Source organism: Protopterus annectens, chromosome 17.part0, assembly GCF_019279795.1.
Source record: "Protopterus annectens isolate FY-2018-M chromosome 17.part0, PAN1.0, whole genome shotgun sequence".
In the NCBI taxonomy this organism is placed as follows: domain Eukaryota; kingdom Metazoa; phylum Chordata; order Ceratodontiformes; family Protopteridae; genus Protopterus; species Protopterus annectens.
The window spans coordinates 103794351-103821250 of record NC_056751.1 but is presented as its reverse complement, the minus strand read 5'-3'; the positions used below and the strand labels follow the sequence as shown (position 1 = coordinate 103821250).

At 44.3% G+C, this 26900-nt stretch overlaps 1 protein-coding gene across 1 annotated transcript in view; it reads right to left on the bottom strand.

Moving 5' to 3' along the window:
* WRN (WRN RecQ like helicase) overlaps positions 1-26900 on the bottom strand; it is a 2579924-nt gene that overhangs the window by 79404 nt on the left and 2473620 nt on the right. The window contains 1 exon segment of the mRNA XM_044059154.1: positions 15300-15455. Coding sequence (XP_043915089.1) covers positions 15300-15455 — 156 coding nt within the window.

Below are 26900 nucleotides of genomic sequence, written 5' to 3'. Positions count from 1 at the left end.
AGGGAGGGAAAATCCGACTGCAGTTGCATGTCTATCGGACATCTACATTTATGGTAGGTACAAAACTGTACTATGTCCTTCAAGAATGCAACTGCAGTCATAACATGTGGGTAGAATACCATAGCTTAGCTGGGGGAGGAGGTATGCTCTAGGAAAGGGATGATGTGGCAATCAAACCCTGCAGGACTGCCGAAGCAAAGCCTGGTCTGGATCTGGAATATAGAGGGAGATTGTAGTGTTTGGAGAATGTATGCACGGAGCTCCATGTAGCAGCTTCTAGAATGTCCTTGGTAGGCACCCCTCTTAAGAATGCTGTAGAGGTGGCTGTAGCTCTGGTGGAATGTGGTCTGACATTGGCTGGAACAGTCTTTCCATGAAAGGAATAACAGAGTCTGATGCAATGCCCAATCCATTTAGAAATAGTCTGTTTTGAAATTGCTTTTCCTTGGACTGCAGGGGCGTAAGCTACAAAAAGTTGTTCAGACTTCCTACTGGCCTTGGTTCTGTCCAGGTAGTATCAAAGTTGTCTGTGAATGTCCAAGGTATGCAACAGTCTTTCCCCCTTATTCTCAGGATTGGGGAAGAAAGCAGGCAGATGGATGGCTTGATTTAAAGAAACCCTAGATACCACCTTTGGCATAAAAGTAGGGTTGGTCCTTAATGAAACCCTGTCTCTGTGAAAATAATGAAGGGTGGTATTGCCATTAGGGCCTGTAGCTCAAACCCTTCTTGCTGAGGTGATTGCCAGCAGGAAGGCTGTCTTCCATGAGAGAAATTGCAAGTCCACTGAAGCTGCTGGCTCAAATGGAGGTAGAGTCAGTTTTTCTAAAACAAAATTGAGGTCCCAGGCAGGCACTGGGGCCTTTCTTGGTGGCTTAATGTTCTTGATTCCCCTGAGGAATTGCCTTAGTAAGGGGTGAGAAAAAACAGGAGGACCAGTGTTGTATCTAGCTGAAATAGCAGATGCATGTATCTTTATGGAAGAATATGAGAGGCCGTTCTTTAGCATATCTGCCAAATATTCCAAGATGATTGGGATGTTCAACAATGATGCATCAAGTCCCTTGCTGGTATTCCAGTTGCTGAATCTTTTCCACTTTGCTAAGTAAACCTTTCTGGTGGATGGTCTTCGAGCCTCTGTTAGTATCCGCTGAACTTCCTTGGAGAGAGATAAGCTGAAGTTATTTATGGGATCTCCCAGGCTGTTAGGTGTAGTGTCTGAAGATTTGGATGCAGTGTTTCGAAGTTGTGTTGAGTCAAAAGTAGAGGCCACTGAGGAAGGGCCCACCTCCTGGTTTGACATATGCTCCGTAGTAGTGGGTACCAGTGTTGTCTTGGCCAGTCTGGAGCTATTATGATTCCCTTGGGTTTCTCTGCTTTGATCTTTAGTAATACTGAGGTCATCAGTGGCAGAGGTGGGAATGCATAGATTGCTATGGAGCTCCAGTTGAATGAGAGGCATCTGTTTTCCAAGCTTTTGGATGGTATGTCCTTGTGCAGAATTTTGGTAGAAGATGGTTGAGGTGAGAGGCAAATAGGTCCACTTCTGGCTTGCCCCATGTCGAAGTGAGTTGTCTGAAGGCCTTCGGATGTAACCTCCACTCGTGTGGATCTGTGAAATTCCTGCTTAGGCTGTCCGCCAACACGTTGTCTTTTCCTGGAACAAACTGGGATTGTAAATGGATGTTTAGGTTCAGTGATTTCTCCCAAAGCTGCATTGTCAGTCTGCATAGGGGGTAAGAGTGGGTGCCCCCTTGCTTGTTTATGTACCACATCACAGTGGTGTTGTCTGTCCGTATCAGTAAATGGCCTTGCTGGAGTTGGAGTTGAAAGGCCTCGATGGCATGCATTACTGCCAGCATTTCCTTTTGGTTTATATGCAGATGTGTTTCCTTTGGAGACCATTGTCCTTCCAAGGTCTGAGGCGTCTGTAGTCATGGTCTGTGTTAGCTGAGGTTTTTTGAATGACATACCTGTGTTTGCCTGGCTCACCGAGGCCCACCATAGGAATTCCTTTTGTGGGCATGGAAGTAGTGGAATGATTGTTTCCAAGTTGTTGCTGTGCTGAGACCAAATGCTTTTTAGGTACCATTGAAGCTTTCTCATGTGTAGTCTTGCTAATGGAACCAGGAGAATGCAAGATGCCATGTAACCCAGGGCCTGTAGGAATCTCCTTGCAGTCATCTGGGTGAGTTTTGCTAAACCTTTGAAATAATGAGTTAACTTCTCTTGCTTGTCTTCTGTCAGGTAAGCCATCTGAGAGGCTGTGTCTAGTTTGGCTCCTAAGAAGATTATTTGCTGGGATGGCTGCAGTCTTGACTTTTGGAAGTTGACTGTGTATCCCAGAGCTTGAAGTAATCGTATGACATAATCCAGGTTTTTGTCAACATCAATTTGTCGTCCGCTTGTATGAGGCAGTCGTCCAGGTACGGGTAAATTTGTATACCCTGGAGCCTGCAATGAGCAATTACTGAAGCCAGGCATTTTGTAAATACTCTGGGCGCAGTAGATAAGCCAAATGGCAATGCTGAGAATTGATAATGCTCTGGCCCTGCAAGAAATCTGAGGTATCTTCTGCAGCTGTGTCTGATAGGGACATGCAGGTATGCCTCCTTGAGGTCCAGAGTAATCAGCCACGACCCCTTGCCCAACATGGGAAGGAGTTGCTGTAGAGTCAGCATTTTGAACTTTGGTACTATGAGAAATGTGTTTAATGCGGACAAGTCCAGTATTGGTCTCCATTGAGATTCTTTTCTTGGAACAAGGAACAGTCTTGAGTAAAACCCCTGGTCTTGTTCTTGTTGTGGAACTCTTTCTATTGCTTTCATCCGAGTAAGCAGAGTGATTTGCTTGATGGCCTCTGCCCTCTGATTTTGAGGTAGGTTTGGCATGCCTTGTTTTCTTGGTAAGGTATGAAAATGAAACCTGTACCCTCGGTCTATAATGTCCAAAATCCATTTGTCCTTTGTCAGTCTGTGCCAGTTTTCTGCAAACAGAGATAATTTCCCACCCAAGGGAGCTTCTAGTTGTTCCCTGGTAGGCGGTAGCAGAGGAAAGTCATTGAGATTGAGCTTGTGGGGCAGGTGAAACCCCAGCGTCACTTCTTTGGTTTCCTGGCTGCCATTGTCGTCCCCTGTAAGGGCCTCTGTATTGGCCTCTTCCTCGGCCACGTCTGTTCTTACCCCTTTGAAACTTTTCTGGATTAGGAAAAGACCAGTTTTTTGAAGGCCAATTCCTACTGAATCTGGGGGGGTTGAACCTGGAGGAAATCCTTCACAGTCTGAATTGATTTTGCTTTTTCTTCGATGGTCTTTAACACATCCTCAGCATTTGCACCAAAAAACTTGTTCTTCTCCAAAGGTGCATCCAGAAGTTTTGCTTTTACATGATCTGGTAGAGGTTGATCTTTTAACCAAGCATGTCTACGAATGACTGCCCCTGTCATAGCTGCCCTACATGAAGCTTCCAGTGCATCATACCCACACTGCAGGAAGTGATTGCTTACTTGCTGAGTGTTATGTACAGCTTCCTGCAAAGTCTTCCTGTCTAAAGGATCAGGAGTGGCTAAGGTTTTTTGTAAATCCTCTAACAGAAAATCCTGATATTGTAACATATGAAAAAGACAATTTAAAGCTCTCATAGATAAGGTAGTGGATGTGTAAACCTTTTTACCACATCTCTCTAATGACCTAGCTTCCCTGTTGGAGGGCAAAGGATTTTTGGAGGTGGAGGCTGGAACTCCTTTAGGCCCTTGTGAAATAGTTTCCAAATCAGGAGTATGGGCCCTGAATAAATGGGAATGAGTTTCTGGGACCCTGTAATACCTGTCTGGCTTGGCTGGAGCAGGAGGGAGAGAATCAGGGTTGGTACTAAAGTCAGAGTACAAATCATCCAGAACATCAAGTACAGGTGGAATAGCCAAGGGCCTGTGCTGAGGCTTCTTAAGGAAAGTCCTAAGGCGTTTCCTAGAATCAGAATATTCCTGGCCCTGCCACTTGAAATGTTCCCTCATGGTGTGCAGAACTTCCCCAAAAGAAATATCCTCCGGAGGGGAGGCCGAGGGGATGGAATCTTCTGCATTTGAGTCCTCATAGGTTTGAAAGAGCTCTTCCTGGCTATCAGAGTGGACAGAGCCCTCAGAATCTTCATCTGAAGGAGTGGGGTCAGAGGGTTCTACCCGGGGCCTTTTATCAGGAGGAGGCTGGGATCCTCTTTCAGGATGGGCCTGTGAACCTCTAATCATGGAAATTAAATCAGCAGCCATGGACATAATTTGTGTCTCTGGAGTCGGCTGAGGTAAGGATTTAGAAGTAATATGCTTAGTTTTGCTGGCTGCCTTAGCCCTAGTGTAGGCCTTGATAGACATGGCCATCGGGGGCCTGGCAGCTCCACGTGCAGGAGTGACCTTGTCTACAGCAATGGTCTCGGGCATTTCCTCGGTTTCGGTATCCAGAGGAAAATCTACCACTGGCGTCGGAGAAATGTCTGTGATAGGAGTCGTCGGTAATGCGGTGTCTTCGGTTCGGAGCAGTGGAAATACCGTCTCAGAGGGAACCTGAGCACTCGCGCTAGGTTTTGGCGTGGAGTCGGTGGTATACGCGGGCCGAGGATGTCGGTCCCGGTCTTTTCGCTTTTTGGGAGTTTGCGATGTCGGAATTTCCGACGGCATGGTGTAGGCAAAATTATTGCCGAAAAAATCTTCAGCGAACTCCGCCCGGCACCTGAGAGTGCGCTTGTTGAAGCGAGCACAGGCTAGACGTCATGGTCTGGGCCAAGGCAAGGTAGACAGTAAGAGTGGAAATCCTTATGAGGTATTTGTTTACCACAAGAAATACAATTGTTAACTTTTTCAGTAATTTCTGACATCGGCTGAGGCAAGAAAAGGTCCCCAACGGGGTACTTAGCTTTTTTGATGACTTCGGTATTGTACAATACAGGAGCTGACCGACCAGCACTTGCGAACTGCTTCTGCTTCGGGCACCGCACGGCAAGAAAGACTGAAGAAAATGGCGTCGGCCGATGCCTTTATACTCCAGCCGCTGTGACGTCGGAGAGGAGGAGACACCAGCCGACGCCGGACCCAGACTTTGGAATCTGGCCGACCGAGGGCTGCCTGAGGCAGGACAACCCACATGTTATGACTGCAGTTGCATTCTTGAAGGACATCCGCACAAATGCGTTTTTTATAGCAGGGAAGTGAAAGATAGAAATTAGCCCAAAATGGCTGATAAACTACTAACTTCTGGGCTGAAACCACTCCTCCAGGGACATATAGGCTGCTCAATCCCCTCACTCACAGGTGAACAGAGAAACTTCCTTCTATCCAAGTAAGATATGGGCAACACAGAAACTTGTAACTCAGCCCTGGATTCAGCAATAACCTGAAAACTGGACTATACTAGCTCAGAAAGGCGGGTAACAAGTATATATATATTTTTTTTTCAGAAAATAGAGTAGATACAATCAAAACAACACTTTAAATGCACAGAAGACACTATCGCACTTTAGTGTGTAGCCTACAACAGTTAAACAGATTATTTAAACACAAAAATGACTTAATTCAAGTGCAGGCAGCAAATAAGTACAATATGTAGCAATAACAAACTTTTTAAATCACAGATTCACTAAAAACACCTGGCGTTTTAGGCAGAATTAGTTAAGACAGCAAGAAAAGCAGAAAGTCACTCTTTTGTCTCTCTGCTGCTGTAGACTCTGCAGAACACCTGGAAGGCATATGCTGAGCGGAATACAAGAGTAAAAACCGCACAAATGAGGTTTTTATAGCAGGGAAGTGAAAGAGAGAGAAACTAGCCCAAAATGGCCAATAAACTACTAACTTCTGGGCTGAAACCACTCCTCCAGGGACAGATAGCCTGCTCAAAGCTCCCCTCTCTCACAGATGAACAGAGAAACTTCCTTCTATCCAAGTAAGGTATGGCAACACAGAAACTTGTAACACAGCCCTGGATTTAGCAATAACCTGAAAACTGGACTATACTAGTTCAGAAAGGCGAGAAACAAGTATATATATATATATATATATATATATATATATATATATATATATATATATATATATATATATATATCTCCCAGAAAATAGAGCAGATACAATCAAAACAACACTTTACCCAATTAACCAGTTAAAAATCTTAAAACTGAGCCCTGTTCCAACAGTCTTCAATCAGACAAGTTCTAACTGCACAGTCCTGTCACTAGGGTACAGAGAAACCTTCTCCAAAAAAGACGGCCTGGATCAGTGCACAAGTTATACAAACAAAGCTAGATCCAGCCAGCCTGAATCCAGGGACAGATAGCCTGCTCAAAGCTCCCCTCTCTCACAGATGAACAGAGAAACTTCCTTCTATCCAAGTAAGGTATGGCAACACAGAAACTTGTAACACAGCCCTGGATTTAGCAATAACCTGAAAACTGGACTATACTAGTTCAGAAATATCTCCCAGAAAATAGAGCAGATACAATCAAAACAACACTTTACCCAATTAACCAGTTAAAAATCTTAAAACTGAGCCCTGTTCCAACAGTCTTCAATCAGACAAGTTCTAACTGCACAGTCCTGTCACTAGGGTACAGAGAAACCTTCTCCAAAAAAGACGGCCTGGATCAGTGCACAAGTTATACAAACAAAGCTAGATCCAGCCAGCCTGAATCTAGTTTATGCTACAGCAAGCAAGGCATATCGATTTCAGAAAGAAACAGTTCAAATAAACATGCGCAATAAGCCTTTAACCAGAAATTCCCAGCTCAGAAGGGCAGAATCTAGCCTCTCCTCCCACAAGAGTGCAGACCACAAACCTTCTTAATGTAAAATAACTGGCCTGAAGCCCAAGTGCTTAACCCAGAACTAATACACTTTTAGAATACCAGACACTGAGCCTTCAATCAGCAGTTCCCAACTTAGAAAGGATGTACGCTACCTGTCCTGCCACAATAGTGCAGACCACAAACCTTTTTAATATAAAACAACTGGTTTGAAGCCCACGTGCTTAAATCAAGGGCCTTAGAATAACAGTTACAATTTAATCAGGCTACTAACAAGAAGTAATAAAAGCAGCAGAATAAATTCAATTGGGTACTTTTAAGAAGAGGCAAAAGCAAAATAAGGTAATAAAGTAGGAAGAAACACAACTACAGTAAAGGCAGATGAAGTACAATTTTTTTTTTTTGAGACGGAGGAAACAGAGCAGATTAAGATACTATAGGGGAATGTCCTTCCCAAGTGCTCTCTCTGTACATCACAGAGGAGATGGGACTGGTAGAAGTATCCAAAATCAAAATATGATCTCACTGTACTCAGTTGAGTGAGCAAATGAGATGGGTCCAGGAGGAGTGTGCAAAGAGAGATTTACAGCAGGGGCGGGCAATTCCAAAGCCACCAAGATTAACACCACAACAAGAAACAGGGAGGGGGGGGGTGGAGAACTAACTGCAGAGAGACAGAGACAAAATTTACTGAATCAAAGACACAATATATACTTAAATCAGCTTGTGTCCAGTTGATATATGCAGACAAGTCTCAGTAGCCAGCAACTCTATTTAAAATGATTACTGGAAATGTAACCAACACAGATTTAATTGCTAGCAGAAACCCCCAAGCTAACTAGCACTAACAAAGGAATTTCAAAGGAGTCTAACAACTTTCAGTGAGCCCAGATGGCTACACTTTTTCACACTTCAGGCAACTTAACTGCAGAGAGACAGAAACACAATATTTACTGAATCAAATACACACTATTTACTGACTCAAATCTTAAATAAGTGCAGAGAAAAATATACTTAAATCGGCTTGTGTCCAGTTGATATATGCAGACAAGTCTCAGCAGCCAGCAGCTCGATTTAAAATGATTGAATATTTAAAGGGATTTAATATAAAAACGTTCGAACGTCCGGATAGATGATGAGGTTTACTTTCCTTCCTGAACCACAACCTGCTCTCCAGCTACTCCCTCTAGCATTAGCTAGCATATAAATGTGGGACTGTAACCCCCACATTTAGAAGTACATCAGGACTTGCTCTCCTGGCACAAATGCTCTCTTTACAATCTTGATAATGTTGATTTTATCTGCTTTTGTTTTGTGGTACACTGTAATTCCCTTTAGGACTTGCTATGGATCTTTCTTTGAGGATAGCCTGTGTGTGAAAGTATTTCATGGTGTTTTTCTCAGGTATAGTAGAAAAGCTAAATAAATTGGGTTTGATAACTGGTTCACAGATAGGATGCAGGAAATTAAAATAGGGGAAGCTACTTCCACAGACAGACTAATCACCAGTTGAGTCCCCCAAGACTCTTTGCTAGGATGCAGGAAATTAAAATAGGGGATGCTACTTTCACAGAGAGACTAATCACCAGTAGAGTCCCCCAAGACTCTGTGCCAGGACCCTTGTCGTTTGTCATCTAATTTTCTGAAGTAAAAGCCAATACTAAAAGGCGATGGCTGACTAAGTTTGCAGATGACTGCATGCTAGGAGCAGTCACTGAATTCACAAATTACTTACCCATCCTGCAGGAATGTTTGTCCCAAATAACTAACTGGTGTCAAAATTACGGACTGAAACTAAATGCCAAAATATGCATTAATGTATCCTTTGGGAAGTTATCTACCGTAAAGAACTACCACATTAACAATATGTCCCTAACAGATGACCCAGACATTCAGAATTTGGGAACTTACTATTTGACCAACATGCGTGTGTTGTCATAAGAAAGTCCTTCTACACTGCACAGCTTATAAACAAAGGTACTACGTCTATATGTAGGGATGTCATTGTCCCCCTTTACTCAGCTTTCTTAGGCCAGTCATTGAATAAAATGCCTCCTCTGGGATATATTTGTCAAATACATGAAAGCCAGAGAGATACCAAACTAAACAGATATAAGGTCTAAACAACATGTTCTGCCTAGACAGACTCAAAGCCCTGTCACTATACTCTGTATACTACAGAAGGCTAACAGATGGCTTGTGTCTGGTATACAAGGCATCCTCTGAACCAGTACTGATGGATTTACTGCAAGTCCAGTGGCATCAGAAATACTCAAGTCTAGGGTTCTAAATCTTTTCTGCGACATAAACAGAATGGTTTGGAGGGACAGGTATATCTCATAAAGGATGCTGCTGCTCTGTAACATCCACATTAAACAAAGTTCATCACTGTCCACATTCAAGCACAAATTGGATCTATGGATAGGAAACAGAAAATTTACTCCAGAACAGCCACTGTACTACTAATGGACAGTAGTAGTTCCTAAATCCTGTATCCCATGCACGAGTCCCCTCAAATTATCTTTGGTATGATTTCCAGTTATTTTCATTAGGTACAATATGTAATTATCAAGAATGGGATGGGTGGGGTAAGGTCAATATATAACCAAATGGGATAGGTTAATTTGAACACAAAAAGAAAATCTAGGCTTAAAACAGCCCACAAGGGCATCCTGCCTAGTACTTAACTATGAACCTATAATTTCCCCATAACACCCACTATATGGGCATTATTGCTTGCTTAATATGGGTCTATATTGTAACATTGAAACTTCAAAACAGCGAACGCTCTTATTTTGACATGGAAAAACCAAACCGACAGAATGCCGAATGGCCAAAACAGCAATTTTTTTTCCAAGGGAAAAAAAATCGCTGGGCCATTGTTGGAACTTTGCAGTTTCCTCTATTGTGGTGTGATCTCGAGTTGGTATATATAAGTAAGGGCTGTGGGGGGCATGGTGGGAAGCCCCCAACTTCATTTTGTCGGGTTTTTTTTTGAGCCCAGAGATTTTTTTCCCCAGGAAAAACATTTTTTGGCCGTTCAACATTGACAGTTTGGTATTTCCGTGTCGATATAAGAGCGTTCGCTCTTTTAAAGTTTCGACATTACAATATAGACCCACTTAATATATGGTGCAAGTACAACATATTCAAGACTAACTGGAAAAAAAGCAAGCCGTGATGTTTGGTTCCGGGGATATTAAGCTCTCCTTCTATTGAGTAGCTCTCTACTAAAGTAGGTTTCCAGTGTGAAAGACTTAGGAACTTTGACTGTAGAAATTGGAAACATTGATCACGACATACTTCAGTGTAGATTTAAGTATTAGTATCTTTGTGAATGGCCTTAGAAAGATCAAAACTAGAACACAACCAAATCTTTTGCTACTGTACGAAAAAATCATCTTCAAACATAGGAATATGTATTGATCATTGCTATGAAATTAAGTTAAAATTTCTGAATTTTAGTTCCATTAAGTACAGAATTCTAAGAGACAGATTGAGACAGATTATATGGTATTTTAAGATTCTGTTACATTTCTGCTACTACATCTCGAAGCAGTTTATACAGCTGTTGCAAGGATCAATAATACTGTATGATTGTTACTAAATGGAATTACTTCTTTAGGAAAAGACATTTGTTTTCAGAAAGATTTCTACAAAGATTAGGTCTGCTGATAACCTTACCAACTTTAAATTTCAATTTATATGAAAGCCTGGTTTTCATAAGCAGGTAACAAGCTTATAATAGTTAACGTTATGTCCATGAAGTTGATAATTGAACAAGAAAAATATGGAAATGGAGACAGAAAAATGAAGGCCACCGCTGCTGTGCAAACAAGGAAATCACTAACCTAGAAAAAAAAATGCCATCCAAGAGGTCTAGCCAGGCCAGCTCTAGTCCAGATTTATTTATTTATTTGGTTCCAAAGAAAACAAAGAACCTCAGGCTAATCCCAGAGTTGTGCAGCCTAAATTTGCACATGCAAAAAGACCCAATTCAGGATGGTCATGGTGCATATAATTTAACCCTGCCTGCAAGACAACAAATGGATATGCTTAACAGACATTCAGTATGCCTATCTCCATAACAGGATTGTTAAGTAGTCCTGGGTGCACCTATGCTTCTAGCTGGAGGACAGTCATTATAAATTTTGTGCTCTGCTCTTTGGACTTATCTTAGGGCTCCCCCTAGATGTTTACCAAGTGCACAGCAGTAGTCACACCCATCTAAATCTCAAATGGGAATCCATGTATAATCATAACTATATGACTGGAATGATTGGCTCCTAGCTGCTCCACAAGGGAGTCTCTCAACTGCAAGATACTGCTTGCAACAATCATGCCTGTCCATAAACAGAAAACTCTCAGCTTCAAATAACTTGAAGATTAGTTTTCACTGGTTGTCATCTGAACACAAAATCTTGTATAGTTAAGTTACCAGATGAAGGGCTGCTATCCTTAAAGACAATATTCACTCTACTGGATCATCACACTCCCCCAGCTTTTCTACTGTTAAATGCTCAAGGATTTCTTTCAGTCCTTCACGCACAGCTTTAGATATGGGTGCTGCAACGGACTCAGAATGTACAGTTACCTCTTCTATTCAGGGCTTTAAATATCCATTCTAATTTGTCTGTCACCAGTCTGCAGACAGCATCTAAACTGGTGGCTAGTCTCTCCAACAGTTCCTTTGGGGAGATCATTTATACTTCTCCCCTCCCTTGACCACAGTTACCATAAACACTTCCTTTCTTAATGGGGGGAGGGGACTCTGATGTTGAAATGGTCAAAGGAACTTGGACAGAGTTAGAGACTACCTTTAAAATCAATACCCTACAGATGAAAGCAATTCTCCTTGCACCGCAGGCCCTTCAAGAGTGCCTTCCTCTAGGTGTGATCACAGCTGATTCAGAAAATATATCAGTGGTCTAGTACATCAACAAGCAAGGGGGAACCATATCATATATCCTATGCAGAAAGGCCATGTGTATGGGGTAATGGGTGATATTGTCATAGTAATTAATGATAGTAATACACATTTTGGGACATGTCAAATGTCTTGTGGATAGGCTCAGCAGATCTATTATAATGCCTCATAAGTTGTCCCTCAATCTTACAGCAGCACAACAGATGTTCAGTTGTTGGGATCAGCCTTATCTCTTTGCTTCTCCTTCCAACAACAAATGCAGCAGCTCCTTTGCACGCATACCTCCCCAGGATCACAAAATGGTCTGTCAGTGGCTTCCTAGACTTGTTTACGTCTTTTGTCCCCTCCCCCTAATCACCAAGTTTCTGCAGATGCCTTTCTGTGCAAGGCTAAAGTTATCCTCATTGCACTCTTCTAGCCTAGGCAAATGTGGTTTCCCTCACTGGTCGTCATCTGAAGAAGCAAAAATAGCTTATCAGTCCACAACTGGATCTTCTATCCCATCCATACAACCTGATGTAAACATTCTCTTCCCTCATGCTGACTGCATGTCTTCTCCAATTCTAATAATGGCCTTTGATCCTACTCTATTAAAAAAATTGTTCGGGTTCTGTCAGTCTCTCAGAGAGAGTGGAAGTGTTTTTCCATTTGGGCCAATAATCTAGGAATAGAGGCATTCTCCTCCCCTATCCCTTTTCATTCTTCATTTCTTTGCAACAACGCTGATGCTGGCTCCATTTATTTAACAATTAAAGTTTAATTAGCAGCCATTTCTAAATTTCAAACATGATTTCCATTTTCCTTCCTCACAGCACAAAAACTATGTGAAGCTTGCCTCAAGGGAATCTTCCCCTTGCATCCCCCTATCAAAGACACAGCAGCCTTTTGGGACTTTAATTTCATACTGGAAACACCAACAAATCCACCCTTTAAACCAGCTTCCTTGGCCAAAATGAAATTCCTCTATTGGAAAACATTGTTCTAGTAGCTATCACCTTATCATGAAAAAAATGTCAGAACTGCACGCACTTTCTTCAATACCTAGTCATTTAGTTTTCCCCAGAAACAGAGTTTCATTAAGAACCAATCCTTCTTTCATTCCAAAAGTTGCAACCAATCCATTCATCTTCCAGTCTGCTTCCAAAGTTATTCTAACAGAGACAAGTACCTTCTCATACCTTGGATGTCTATAGGCAGTAAAGTTTCTACCTTCACCATACAAACTCTATCAGAAAGGATTCACAACTCTATTTCCTTTGTCCTCCCCAGACTAGGAAACATAGTAAACTAAAAAGTCTCTCCAGATGGCTATCAGAATATATAACTTTTGTTTACATCAGGAGAAACAAGCCTTTATCAGTGAAGCCCAAGGCTCACTCAACCAGACTGGTGCATACATTGCCCCCTCTAAATATTCTTCAGTAGATAATGTTTGTGCAACAGTAACAACTTGGTCTGTACTGTATACCTTTTCCAAACATTACAGATCTAGATCCTCCTTTGGAGCTATGGTAACAGCTGGCATCCTGTCATAATTTCACAAGGTAGATAGCTTAGGATTATGTCCCATCAGTAGAATCAGACATATGGGATAAAACAGGATACAGAAGTTGTGTGATTTCCATAACACTTAATCCTCTTCATTCATATTCAGTTTAATTTTACACTCCACCCTCCTTGGGTGGACCAAAAAGATCCATCATGAAAGCTTGTGTCCTTCTCCACAAATCCACTCCCATATTCAAGTCTTTCTTTTCTAGAATAGAAGCAAACTTACATTTTGCAAATGTTAGCAAACCCTCTTTCAAAAACTATTCCTGCACCCTTCTATTAGAAATATTAAGAGTAAAGTTGCAGCACTTCAGAGAAGGTTAAACGTGTTTGAGGGAGCAGCTTATATGTGGAAGTATTGAAATAAATGGGTTACATAAAACTTAATGTTTGAACAATGCAGTAATTGTCACCTTAGTTTCAGTAACCCAGTAATTAATCAAGTGTACTTAAGGACATTGTAGTCTTCCTTCTACTAGCACAGACAGTCCCCGGGATTCAATAAAGCCTTCACTAAATGTACACGATATGTATTCAATAACATTTTTATTTCTTTTTTTTGTTTTCTAATCACTCAAAGATTACACTAAGTGTACATGTAGTCTACACTTTGTGGTAACCTTTATGAAGCCCTGTCAATATTTAAAGCAGCACAAACATCAGTAGGAAAACAAAATTAAGAAGAAGAATGGGTGTGTTATGCTTGTGTTGTCTGTTCCTCAGAACAGTATACACTTAGTGTAGGCTTTATTGAATCCAGCCCAGTGTCTTCTTCATTCTTTGTAGTTATTACCTGTATCAGTCTAGTAATGAAGCACAGCCCCCTTTCCCAGCTTCATTGTGAAGTATCCATAGGCCTTTAATACCAGGCTTTCTTCTAAATCTGAGTTCCTAGCATTTTAAATGGATGCATGATGAAAGGTCGGTGTTTAGCTTAACAAATCCCGCGATCTGCTTTTTCATGACAGGAGTCAAACATGCACCCTTCTCCAAGTGCAAACAACCATACCCTCTGAAGGCCCTATTAAAATCTAAACAAAAAAAAAACTGACATTTCTACAGATGGGATATTGAGGATTATGGGTGGAATGGTGGTTGTAGCCACTTTATTATGTGTTTGAGACAGGAATGCCAAGAAAATCACTACAGAGGTGAAACTTTGCATCCATGTCACGAATACATACTACAGGGTTACGATCAATGACCCAATCATAATTCTTCATAGTGCATGGAAATTTTTTCTCGATGTACTACTGGTTCTAGCAAAAACTGAAAAACAATGAGAAGTGCTTTGCTAGGATTCACAGACAGTAAAACAATTAGTGAGCGCTGTCAAACTGACAATAACGCACGTCATGGCTATATTTTTAAGAAAGGGATAGACTGAAGACATAGCAGGCAAAAATGAAACTATTTTTTCAGATACGCCTCTATGGTTTGCTGTCCAGCATTGTCATTTGTGTGAGACCTGATCTTCTTGGAGGAGGTGCTTAACAACTGTTAAGACTGGGTCCTGCGCCAGTCTAGAACTTAAAAGTATTGTCTTTTTCTGAATATAGGAGCATAATCACAGCACTCCATGCACTACAAAACAGTTACTATACAACTACTTCATCTCATGGGGGGAACAGGTTACTTCACTAATTACAGCCTTTGAACAAAATACATATCGGTACAAAATAAAGCATTCCCTCTTGGCAAAAAGTATAGCCACCATTTTGAACTTTAACCCAAGTCAAAGAAAACTATAAACAATTACTCATTTACTTTAATTATGTTAACAAAGCAGGTACTCTAGGAACAGAGTTTTTTTTTTTCCTGGAGTGATCCAGATGCATAAAGAATGTAAGTGATGTGTCCAGGATCATAATGCATTGGACAACTACAATTTGTTACAACCTTGCCTTTGTAAAAGTGAAATTTTACTTGACTGATTTTTTCTAAGCCAGAAATGTCCAAGTGGTTTTATTAATGAAGAAAGACTGTCCCATCCTCATGAGTAGTAGTATGTAAAAAAAATATCAAATCCCTTTCTTACCTGTGACTGGGACTCTGTGAACAGATTTTCTAGCTCCTCATCTTCTGAGAACTGATTCCATGATGTCAGTTTTACAGAGGACTTCTGCTGCTGCATCTTTTTACTGGTGCTGGCCTGCTGCTGGCATGAGATGTCCTTCTGTGTTTCAGGTTTTTTCTGAAAGCATATGCAAGTGTAACAAGTGTAACTAAGGAAGAATAAAAGCCTTTACATGCACTAAACAGAAAGAAACATTCTTCAGTTATGCTGTTTTCTTTTTCATGTATTTATGACGGTGGAGGTGCAGGACAAAACTAAATATATATGTGTGTGTGTGTGTGTGTATATATATATATATATATATATATATATATATATATATATATATATACACGGGATCTGTCAATATGTTCGAAGTTTCACTACTTCGAACCCCACCTCACCGAGTCCACTTGTTCGAAGTAGTGAAAATTTGAACATTGACTTTGGTAGTCACACTACAGCACGGAATGGGAATATTCCCTTTTACCCGCTGTAGTGCGATCTCGGAGTTGGTATATTTAAGTAGGGGGAGTGTGGGGGGCACAGCCCCCCACATTGGGGGTACAGGGGGGCTTGCCCCCCCTGCAAAAACATGTTTTAGTGGGGGGGGGGTTTGGGGGGGGTAGCCCGGGGAACTAGACTTCAGCGAAAGTGCACTTTCGTTTAAGTGGACGTTTGCTGAAGTGTAGGGTATACTGCTCTCTTTCGAAGAAGTGTATTTTCGATGTAAAGCAGTAGACCCATATTATATATACACATACATACACACACATACATACACACATATATAAATATACACATGCATACATGGGTCTATGTTCGGCCATCAAATAAAAGTTACATCGAACAGCTAATACTCGAACATCAACCATCAAACTTTAATATTACCGAACACACATATTTAAAAAAAAAAATCATAGAATGGTCATAGTTGGCTAACAAAGAGGAACCACTACATATTACTTGCTGGAAATTTAGCTATAAGAAAACCTGCCCTTTCCTCAATTTAGTGCAACCTCAGAGTTGTTATATATAATTAGCGGAGGGTGTGGGGTACTGTTCACCGACCACCAGACATTACATATGTGGGGGGCTGTGCCCCTACACTCTTCACTAATTATATATACCAACTCTGAGTTCACACTAAATTGGGGAAAGTGGAGGTTTCCTTATAGCAGAGTTACTGGTAACTAAGTAGTTTGCTGTGGTTCCTGTATCTTGGTAAACTATGGCCCTAGAGGAATAGAAAGCAAAAGTGAAGACACAGTGGATAAAAATCAATAAAGATAAGACAGTTGTCATGCAGCAAATGGGAAAATCAGAAGAAGCTGAAAATTGAGACAGAAAGAATAACAGTGGAACAGGTTAACAGCTTCCAAATATCTTGGATGAAGAGGGCAAAGCTAGAATCAGAGGCGTTGCAGCCAACTGGCACAAATTGTCAGAGGGTGTGTGTTACAGAAGAATGCTAAAGAAGCTGAAAAGTAATATGTACAAAATTATGGTGTGACCAGTACTTCTGTATGGTAGAGAAACCAGAATAATGAAGGCAAAGAAGTTGAGGAACCTGGAAATGGCAGAGACAAAGTGCCTGACGCAGGTAGTAAGATGCATACTGTGGAAGAGATGAAGAAATAATAACATCAGAGCAGAAGTCAAAGTACTTCAATTGCAGAGAAGGTCAAAGAGAAGAGATTATGGTGGTTTGGGACATATGTAGGTAACCAGAAGATGACTTGTTGAAGAGGATTCAGGAAGGACAGGAAGAAGATACAAGGAAATTAGGATGTACAGCAAAGAGATGGATGGACTGCATAAAAGACCTGTGAGAGTCAAGCACAAATCTCAAAGAAAGAAGAAGAATGGGGTTAAACTGAGAGAGGTGGTGACAGTTCATGCAACACCCCAACCCCATGTAGAAAATTGGGGAGAAAGGGGGTTGATGATGATTATTCAATCTATACGAGTCCAACACACTGTACACAGACAGCAGAAAAGCAGTCACTGCAAGAAGGATACACAACTTCTGAGGTGCACAGAGATGGCATTGGGGAGAGAGACAGTGTGTTGTCCATTATCCTGAGGCACAGTTATTACATGATGTTGAAGTTCCCCCTAAGTATCAGCTAGTAAATATGAATGGCTGTGGCCCATGTATAAATGGATGGGACTTGGAGCATGTCAGCTATGCTTGTTGTGCTGTATTGCCTGCATGAAAACATCCATAGCCCGAATATCTTCAATCATTGCAAGGAATGGCAGGTCACTTGGTAGCCATTACTGGGCTCCTGCAGCTGCTTATATGTGGCAGGCATACCTGAAGTGGGAAGCAGTTGCACATTGCAGGTGTAAACAGCCACTCTGCATATATGAATGACTCCTGCACTTCAGTGGTCACTCCTGTGGACACAGATGAGACATTTCTTGCATCACTGCCTCTGCCTCTGGCTACAGTTCCTCATGCGAACATAGGCAATGCTCTTTTGGTTCCACCACCACTTCCATTCCTGGCAGTGGAAGGTCCTATATGAATATGTATGAGCTTGTCCAGCTCCACTGTGGACATATCTGACACATCTCATTCAGGGTCACAGAGATCTACCGTAGCCCTCTCCCAAAAATATGTCCCCAAATGACACATGACCTTGTCCGGACAGGGCAAATTGGCAGCCAGCTATATGTCGTGACCACACAACAGGGGATGCAACCACATTCTCGCATACACAGCCCATGTACTATGGCCTCCTTGAAGCACATACCTTCAACCCTACCCCTGCAGGAATTAGAAGTTATGTACTTACCATAACGTTCCATCTGAGTAGGTGGATTCATTTGTCTGCAACCTGTGGGTTATGGATCCGATATCGGATCCGAACCGGCATGGTTTATCCAGCTATGGATCCCAGCTTCTAGCTCCTCCCCTCACCCATAATGCCCTGCTCTCCCTACATGACCTCAGATCGAGTTTGCCCTGTATCAAATACCCTAGAAAAGGGTAACACATTCTATGCAGGAAACTGACAAGGCCAGGGGGATAGGAGGGCGGGATGGTTGCAGACAAATGAATCCACCTACTCAGATGGAATGTTATGGTAAGTACATAACTTCTAAATCTGAAGTAGGAGATTCATTTGTCAGCAACCTGTGGGACAGAGTCCCCAGCTACCTGAGTCTTGGGCGGCCGTCATGGAAGGATATTCCGGAGCACCACGGAGCCAAAGGATGCTCTACCTCTAGACGTGATATCCAGCTTGTAATGAGAAATAAAGGTATGAGATGAAGCCCAAGTGGCTGCTGAACAAATGTCATCCAGAGGAATCCTAGCCTTAAAGGCCGCTGAGGTAGAAACAGACCGGGTCGAATGGGCATGGACTCCCTCCGGTGCGGGCCTCCCAGAAGCTTGGTAAGCTAAAAGAATACACTGTGAAATCCAGCGTGACAAGGAGACTTTGGAAATTGGTTTACCCAGATTGAATTTGGCAAAGGAAATGAACAATTGGTCGGATTGCCTATGACCAGCTGCCCTGTTAAGATAAAAACAAAGCTGCCTGTGAACATCCAAGGAATGCAGCTTGTATTCACCCTTGTTCTGATATTTAGGAAAGAAAACAGGGAGGTTGATGGACTGATTAATGTTTGCTTCCGAAGCTACCTTAGGAAGAAAGGAGGGATTGATCCTGAGGTATACGCGGTCCGGATGGAAGATCAAGTAAGGCGGCTTCATGGATAAGGCTTGAAGTTCCGAAACTCTTTTGGCTGAAGTAATGGCTACTAAAAATGCAGTCTTAAGAGATAAGAATTTTAGATCTACTGTGGCCGCAGGCTCGAAGGGGGGAGCGGTCAAGGCCTGAAGAACCAAGGAAAGATCCCATGGTGGAACCGCCTGCTAGACAGGGGGTCTAAGCAGAAAGGTGCCTTTTAGGAAGATTTTACATAATTTGGCAGACATAAGAGGCCCAGAGTCATGACCAACATGATAATGAGAAATGGTCGCAAGCTGAACTTTGATCGTGGAACTACTGGCACCATCATTAAAAAGAGTGGTAAGGAAGTCTAGCACAAAAGGAAGGGGAACCGTGAAGGGATCTAGACCCTGCCGCTCCGCCCAAATGGAGAATCGCTTCCATTTACTGCGGTAAATTTTTCTGGTAGAGGGTTTATGAGCCGCTACCAGAATGGTCTTAAGGGGAGACGAGACACCGGGAGTCCTGATTAGGAGTGGAACTGGAGCAGCCAAGCAGTCAGCTTCAGGTTGTCCAGGTTCGGAGTTGGTAGGTTCGATGGGTGTGATATCAGATCCGGAATGGGATCTAGAATCCAAGGTGGATTCACTGAGTGAGACCTTAGGTAAAGGAACCAGATCTGCCGAGGCCAGAATGGGGCAATGAGGATCATTCTGCACCCCAACCGAGAGGCTTTCTGAAGAACCTGGAGCATTAGAGGCAAAGGGGGGTATGCGTAAAGAAGACCAGGAGGCCAAGCATGCACCAGAGCGTCTCTCTGGGAATGCCCTGGAGGAGGGATTAGAGTGAAAAAACTGTCGCACTTGGTGTTTAAGGGAGAAGCAAAGAGATCACAACAAGGAGTTCCCCACTGTGCGAAGATACGTTTCGCTACTTGAGCATTGAGAGACCACTCGTACGGGGAGAGAATGGTGCGACTGAGCTTGTCCGCAAGGATGTTGGACCGACCCGGAATATGCGTTGCAATGAGAAAGCAGTTGGTGGAGATCGCCCATTCCCACACTCTCATGGCTTCTCGACATAAAGGGTAAGACCTGGTTCCCCCCTGTTTGTTGATGTACCAGACCACCGACATGTTGTCTGACTGAATCGCAATTGTTCCCAGGGGAAGAAAGGCATGAAGTGCTTGCAACGCCAAGAGCACCGCTCTCATCTCCAGAACACTGATATGCAGGGAGGTCTCTGAGTCGTTCCACGTGCCTTGGACCGTCCGGCCCGCAAAATGCCCCCCCCCACCCGAGGCGGGAGGCATCCGTGGTCACTGTGGCGAGAGGGGGAGATGCACAAAAGGGGCGGCCTCCGTGGAGATCCTGGGAATGGAGCCACCACAAGAGAGAATGCTTGCAAGCCTTGCTGATTGCAATGGGATGATGCAGGGGGAGAGAAAGAAATGACCATTGTACTTGAAGTGTCCACTGAAGAACCTGCATGTTCAACCGGGCGAGTGGAAGAAGAGAAATCGCTGCCGCCATGGACCCTAGTGCCCTCAGGACCAATTCCACCGGAACTGAGCTGGAGTGGAGGATGGCCCGCACCTGGAGTCGCAGATTCTGAACTCTGTCGTTTGTGAGAAAGGCTCTTAACTTCCTCGTGTCCAACCTGGCACCTATGAATTCTATCAACTGAGTAGGGGCCAGGTTGGATTTTGCTACGTTTATCGTGATGCCAAGGCAGGGAGCTAGATGAAGAAAGGAGTCTCTCGCCAAGGATAGTAGATGCCTTGTTGGGGCGGTGAGAAGCCAGTCGTCCAGGTACGGAAAGACCTGCACCCCCTGAAGCCTCAGGTGGGCCGCAACCACTGCTAACACTTTGGTGAACACCCTGGGGGCTGTGGTGAGACCAAAGGGAAGGACCCTGAACTGGTAGTGACTGGCTCCCTGCCGGAAGCGAAGAAACCTCCTGGATCGTCTGTCCATTGGTATGTGGTAGTACGCATCCTTGAGGTCTATAGAGCACATCCAGTGATTCTCTCCCAGAAGGGGGAGGATGAATTGCAAAGTGACCATCCGGAACTTCTCCTTGGGAACTGCCAGGTTTAATAGGGACAGGTCTAAAATTGGTCTTAGGTCCCCCGTCTTTTTTGGCACTAAAAAGAACGTGGAGTAGAACCCTGATCCGATCTGGTCTGGGGGGACGGGCTGGATGGCTCTTTTCCTCAGCAGACGGCCAATTTCTGCTGAAGCGGCCTCCCACTGATCTGGTGGAATGTCAGGGAGGGATTTTAGCTTTGGGACGTGATGAAAAGGGATTTTGTATCCTCTGGATATAATACGGAGGACCCAGCAGTCTGATGTTATGGACTCCCATTTCGCTAGGTGCTCCGAAAAACGTCCCCCGACTGCCTCCAGAGTGGAGCAGTCAGGCAACCCCTCAGGGTTGCTGCGCGGGCCGTTCAGAGAAAGGTTCTCTGGACCCGAAATTCCTGGGAGCCCCTCTGCCTCTGGGGCGGCGTCCTCCCTGTCCTCCTCTGCCACAGAAGGACTGGTTGTCCAGAGCGGGTTGGGATTGCTGTGACTTCCGGAACCACATCATCTTCTGGCCCTTTTGGTTCCTAGAGTAGGACCTCTGGGGCACAGAGAAGCGGACTCCGACGGCAGACAGCGTCTTCCCGTCCTTCTCGCTCTGGACCAAGGTGTCGCGAACCGTTTTGCCAAAAAGGGCAGAACCATCAAAGGGGGCGTTCGCGAAAGACGCCTTGAAGGGCTCCGTGAAATCGCAATGGCGGAGCCAGGCCTGGCGTCTCGTGACTAGGCCTACTCCTGCAGCTCTAGCGGCTCCCTCAGTAGCATGGGAAAGCAACCGCATAGAGGTATTTGTCACGGATTGAAGAGTGGCCATATGGGTGGAGTGCAAAAGTTTGTCCTCCTCCGACATGGACTCTGGGGGGGATGCAGCGTATTCTTTGATAAGATCGCGCTGCATCCTAATGACATGTGCCAGATAGTTGAGCGCCTTCACTGAGAAGGTCGCTGAACTAAACATTCGCTTCCCAAAGCAGTCCATCATCCGAGACTCCTTGCTCGGAGGATGGACTGAGGGACTCTCCTGGGCGAGTTCCCTCTTAGTGGCTGCTGCCATCAACATGGCATCTACCGGAGGTCCCTTACTCCAGTGGGCACGGTCAGCAGGGGGGCTGAGAATCCTGTCCGGCCTTTTGGGGATTGGCTCCACGGTGTCCGGTTCCTTCCACGCCCTGGTGGTAATAAGGTCCACCAGGGGGTCGGCAGGAGGGGACACCCAAGAGGTAGACGGGCCCGCTTCGAATGCCTCCAAGAACACGGACTCGTCCGAGGAAGACTTTGGGGCAGACCACCCACCTCTTATACGAAGCATTTCCATGATGTCTCCAAAGGAGACATCTTTGGGGGGGTGATCTTGGGGAGCCTTCCCCTTCCTCCAAGTCCATGTCTTCAGTTAAAGACTCGGGGGGAGTCTATGTGCCTCCTTTTACACGTGTGCTTGCGAGGTGCTTCCACAGGGGGGCTGTCCGAGGAGCCCTCGCAAGCAGTGTCTAGTTCCAAAGGAACTGCTTGGGGCATTGAAACGGGCTGTCCCAGTGGCCGGGTGACAGAAGCCTGACCCAGAGCAGATGGAGTGCGGGACGGAGCCGAAGCAAGTGCCGGGGGTCTGGAAGCCCTCAACAGAGCCCTCTCCACTACATCAAAAGCCGAAGGGGAGCCAGCCTCGACCAAAGGATCCGACAGTCGGCCCCCCCTCGGATCCGAGGAGAGGATCGGAGCTGGCGCCGAGCCACTCGGATCCGAGGGACCAGTGCGCTCCGACACAGACGGCGCCGAAGGCACACTGAGTCCCCCGGGTCTGAAGCTCGGAACAAGGCTCTGAGAGGTCGGATCCGAAGTACCAAGTACTGTCGCCGCCGACCCACCCCCGGCTCCGAAGCTGCCCGGCTCCGAACGCTCAGAGCCCGGGTAGCGGGTCGGAGAAGGAGCTATGGGCTTGAAAAATGGGGTCGAGATCCCCCCGGGGGGGGGGGGGAGGCAGGAGCACTCCCATCTGCATCTGGGCCTGGATGAACCTTCGCATCATCTGGTCCAGGTCAGCGTCGGAGAGACTATAGGTAGACCTCGATGAGGCTACCGAGCTAGCCTTGAGTACCGCCTCGATAGCCTCGAAGGAGGTCGGGTCTTCTCCTCCTCAGGCCCCGGTGAAAAGGATGGGGACCGGAGCCGGGAAGGAGGAGAGCCAGCAGCCATAGAGGCCGGAGGAGAAGCCCGCTTAGCCGGCGGGGCCGAGACAGAGGTCTCGGTCCGCCGCTTATGGTGCTTCTCTCTCCGGTCCTTCTTCCTTGCTTCCCTCAACTCCGAACCCGTAGAGGGAGTTTGAATCCCGGGAGGAGAAGGGGGAGCAGGTAAAGCAGCAACCACCAGAGCGGAAACTACTAGGCCGAAGCCGAGTCCGGGGGCAAGAGTCCCGCCAAGACCAGCTTCGACCTCTGCTCCTTCAATGCCCTGGGGTTGAACCCTGCACAGATTGAACATCCAGAGGTGAGGTGTTCAACCCCAAGGCATCGAACGCACCAAGTGTGGCCATCAGCAGGGGATAGCTTATGGCCACACTTGGAGCATTTTGAGAAAATTGTCTTTGGGGCCTCAAACATTTTTTTTTTTTTTTTTTAAGAAAAAATAAAATAAACTAGCACACACACCAAAGGCCCCAAAGAAACACACACTCACACTAGCTACGTGCCAGAGAGGGGAGGGTACACAAAATTAAGTTAACTTAACTCAAAAATATAATATATAGAAGGGGAACTTAACACTTTCACACAGTTAAAGTATTTTTAAGTAATAAAAACCCTTTTAAAGTGCTAAATAAACCACTTAGCTTTGGAGCTCGAAATCTAGGCTGTCACCATGAATGCGGCAAACTAGATCTGAGGTCATGTAAGGAGAGCAGGGCATTATGGGTGAGGGGAGGAGCTAGGAGCTCGGATCCATAGCTGGATAAACCATGCCGGTTCGGATCCGATATCGGATCCATAACCCACAGGTTGCTGACAAATGAATCTCCTACTTCAGATCAGATGGTACACCTAGGCAGAAAGCTACCTCTAGAATCTACACATCATTACCAAAGAAAATGGTCCCTGACACTCTGGCAACCTACCCCCATGCAGTCATACCAGAGTACCATCCATGACATTTCCATCTATGTTAGTGCTGTTGCCATATGCCACTGTGCCTACACTCACCTGTTCAACTGATGGTGACTGTAGCCTGTCCACCCACTTGCTTATGTAGGCATGGTAATATCTGATACAAAGAGTGGCCAGTCCATCCACTGTACTTTAATGCATATATCACTTTTATTCTGTGCTTGCATGTCATGGCCAACAGTTGTGAACCTGATGTCATCTATTCACCAGTGACATGACATGCTGCTAAGCAAGGGTGCCTGCTGTATCCACGTCCTGTTCTGGCTCCAAAAACTACTAGTTCCCCACTGCTAGCCCATACATGTTTGCCAGTGCTATGTTTTAACTCTGTTTTAACTGTTTACATAGCATGATGTTGTGCAACAAGGCACATACCACAAATAGCTGACTGAACATCTTCAAAGTGTAAAGCAGTGTGCCACACATGTACCTGGGTATCGGAACAAAGACTTCAGCATTACGAACATAAGTTTTCTGCTATCAATACTCAAGTGACTGGAAGATCATGGGGTGAAGGGTGTCAATGTGAGCATCCACCAAATAGATGACACTGTGGAAAGTCCGCCTCCCAAAACACTGATAAAGACTAAACATGTTCCTGATGTGGAAACATACAGACTACCTGGAAGGTGCACAGAAACACTGTATGTAATACCTTGTGCATTGAACCCCACCTGGCATTTGATGGAGTGCAAACCATTCATGTTTGTATACCAGACACAATTAGGAGCACATAGGGTGTGTTGATGGCAATGTGGATGCAGGTTGGTGGCCCCTAGCAATTGAGGGAATTGGCTATGCCACAGAATGCCTGCAAAGTGGTGGTTCTCTCCTCTGGTATCCATGGGAACCTCATCTGCTTCTCCATATGCATCAGCATTACATCGAAGAACAGGCAAAGAATTTGTAAGGTTGAGTCCTAAAAAACTCCTAGTGTATCTCCAGTCGGACATTAAAAGATCCCATAATAAGAATGGTTAATACTTCACAAATCTCGGTGTCCACTGGGACAAGCATTCCATACATCCTCCTTTTACACATATGAGAACGGCGCCAGCCAACCAAGCTTGTGTGTGATACCTCTACCCATACAATACTGGGCTGGCCCATGGAAGTCACAGTGTGTCAGCTGCTGGAGAACCCTTCTGTGAGCCAGAGGGCAGCATGCAACATCACAGATCCTACCTACCAAGGGAGCTACTAACACATGCTGAGTTGTTAAAGTAGGTGCTACTTTTTGCATTGTTGCATAAGTGATAAACCTGTTTACTAAGAAATTCTGATGTAAAAAAACATGATCCCTACAGTTCACTTTGCTATTTTCCCGTGTTTTTGAATCACACTAACATGTTTGCCATCCTCTTTTGCATACACTGCAGCTTTCATTAACATTTGGACAATTATCTGCATGTCATGATAAGGTCATTTACATTAGAAGTATACAGCCCTATTTTCCGTACTAGCTCTATCATCCTACATCTGTCTCTGAATCAACTCCTGCCTGCAAACCACCAGTCACTTTGCTAGTTCTACTAATAAAGTGCACTGAATATTTTTGAATACCCTCCCATCTTTTAACAAACTCATATGAGGGAGAAGCAACCAAGATGGAACAATGGACCATAATGGTTGTTCTGTTACAAGAATCACAGCAATATGTGTTCTGCTATAAAGAAAAACTACAGCTACATTCTCATTTTTCTGGTTATACTTGATTAGGAGCCACTTAGTGATCAGTCCTATAGTTAAAGCACATCATCACTAATCCAGCATTTTTTCTCACACTATCCCAAGTTTAGAATATGTACAATCAGTACAGGTGCACATTACTGATGTTATGCATCAACTACATAAGCTCAGCTAGCCCGAGTCTATGAGCTTTTCTATAGTTATTAGCTAGCACACTTCCTGCAAATCAAGAAATAAACAAAACTGGGCATGCACATTGCCTTATGAGTAACAAGCAAGTACATACTTTACTGATGAAAAGAAAGCTTCAACAACCAAAGATGGATGGATAACCTACCTAAATGAAAATAAAGAGGCAATATGTGACGCCTCCAAGTGTGTCCATCATGAATCAGCTGATACTGTAAGACACATATGTAACTTATGGGAGGCTCTTTGACAGATCCTATTCTTGGGTAGAAGCATACACAGTACATTCATCAGACTGCATAAGTCAGGTGGACAGCCCAAGGTTCAGAAAGTGAAGTCCTGAAAATACAAACACACCAAAGGCAGCCCAAACACTGGAGTCGTGCTCAAGCCAATCAAGCATGGTAAAACAGGCTAAAAGGATCAAGGGACACAGATGCTTGCAAAGGATAAATTCTTGAAGCAATCATTGTCTCTTGGGGAGTGGTCGTTGACTCAAGGACCCCAGCAGCTTACAGTGGGCAGTTCACCAATGGACAGCAAAAGATGATATAACTGCAATCCACTTAGGAAGGTTTAAGTTTGTCATCTGCATGCCCTTCCTTCCCCATACTGAAAGAGATGGAAAGGTTTTCAGTCCTCCAAACCTCAAAAACCCAATTCATGTAAAAAGCTGAGGAGGTAGTGCATGTCCAGAGTATGAACAGTGGTCTCTTCCCCGGTCTCAATCACAGGAAAGAAAACACAGAGATGAATGGGCTGGTTCAAGGACAACTGAGAAAC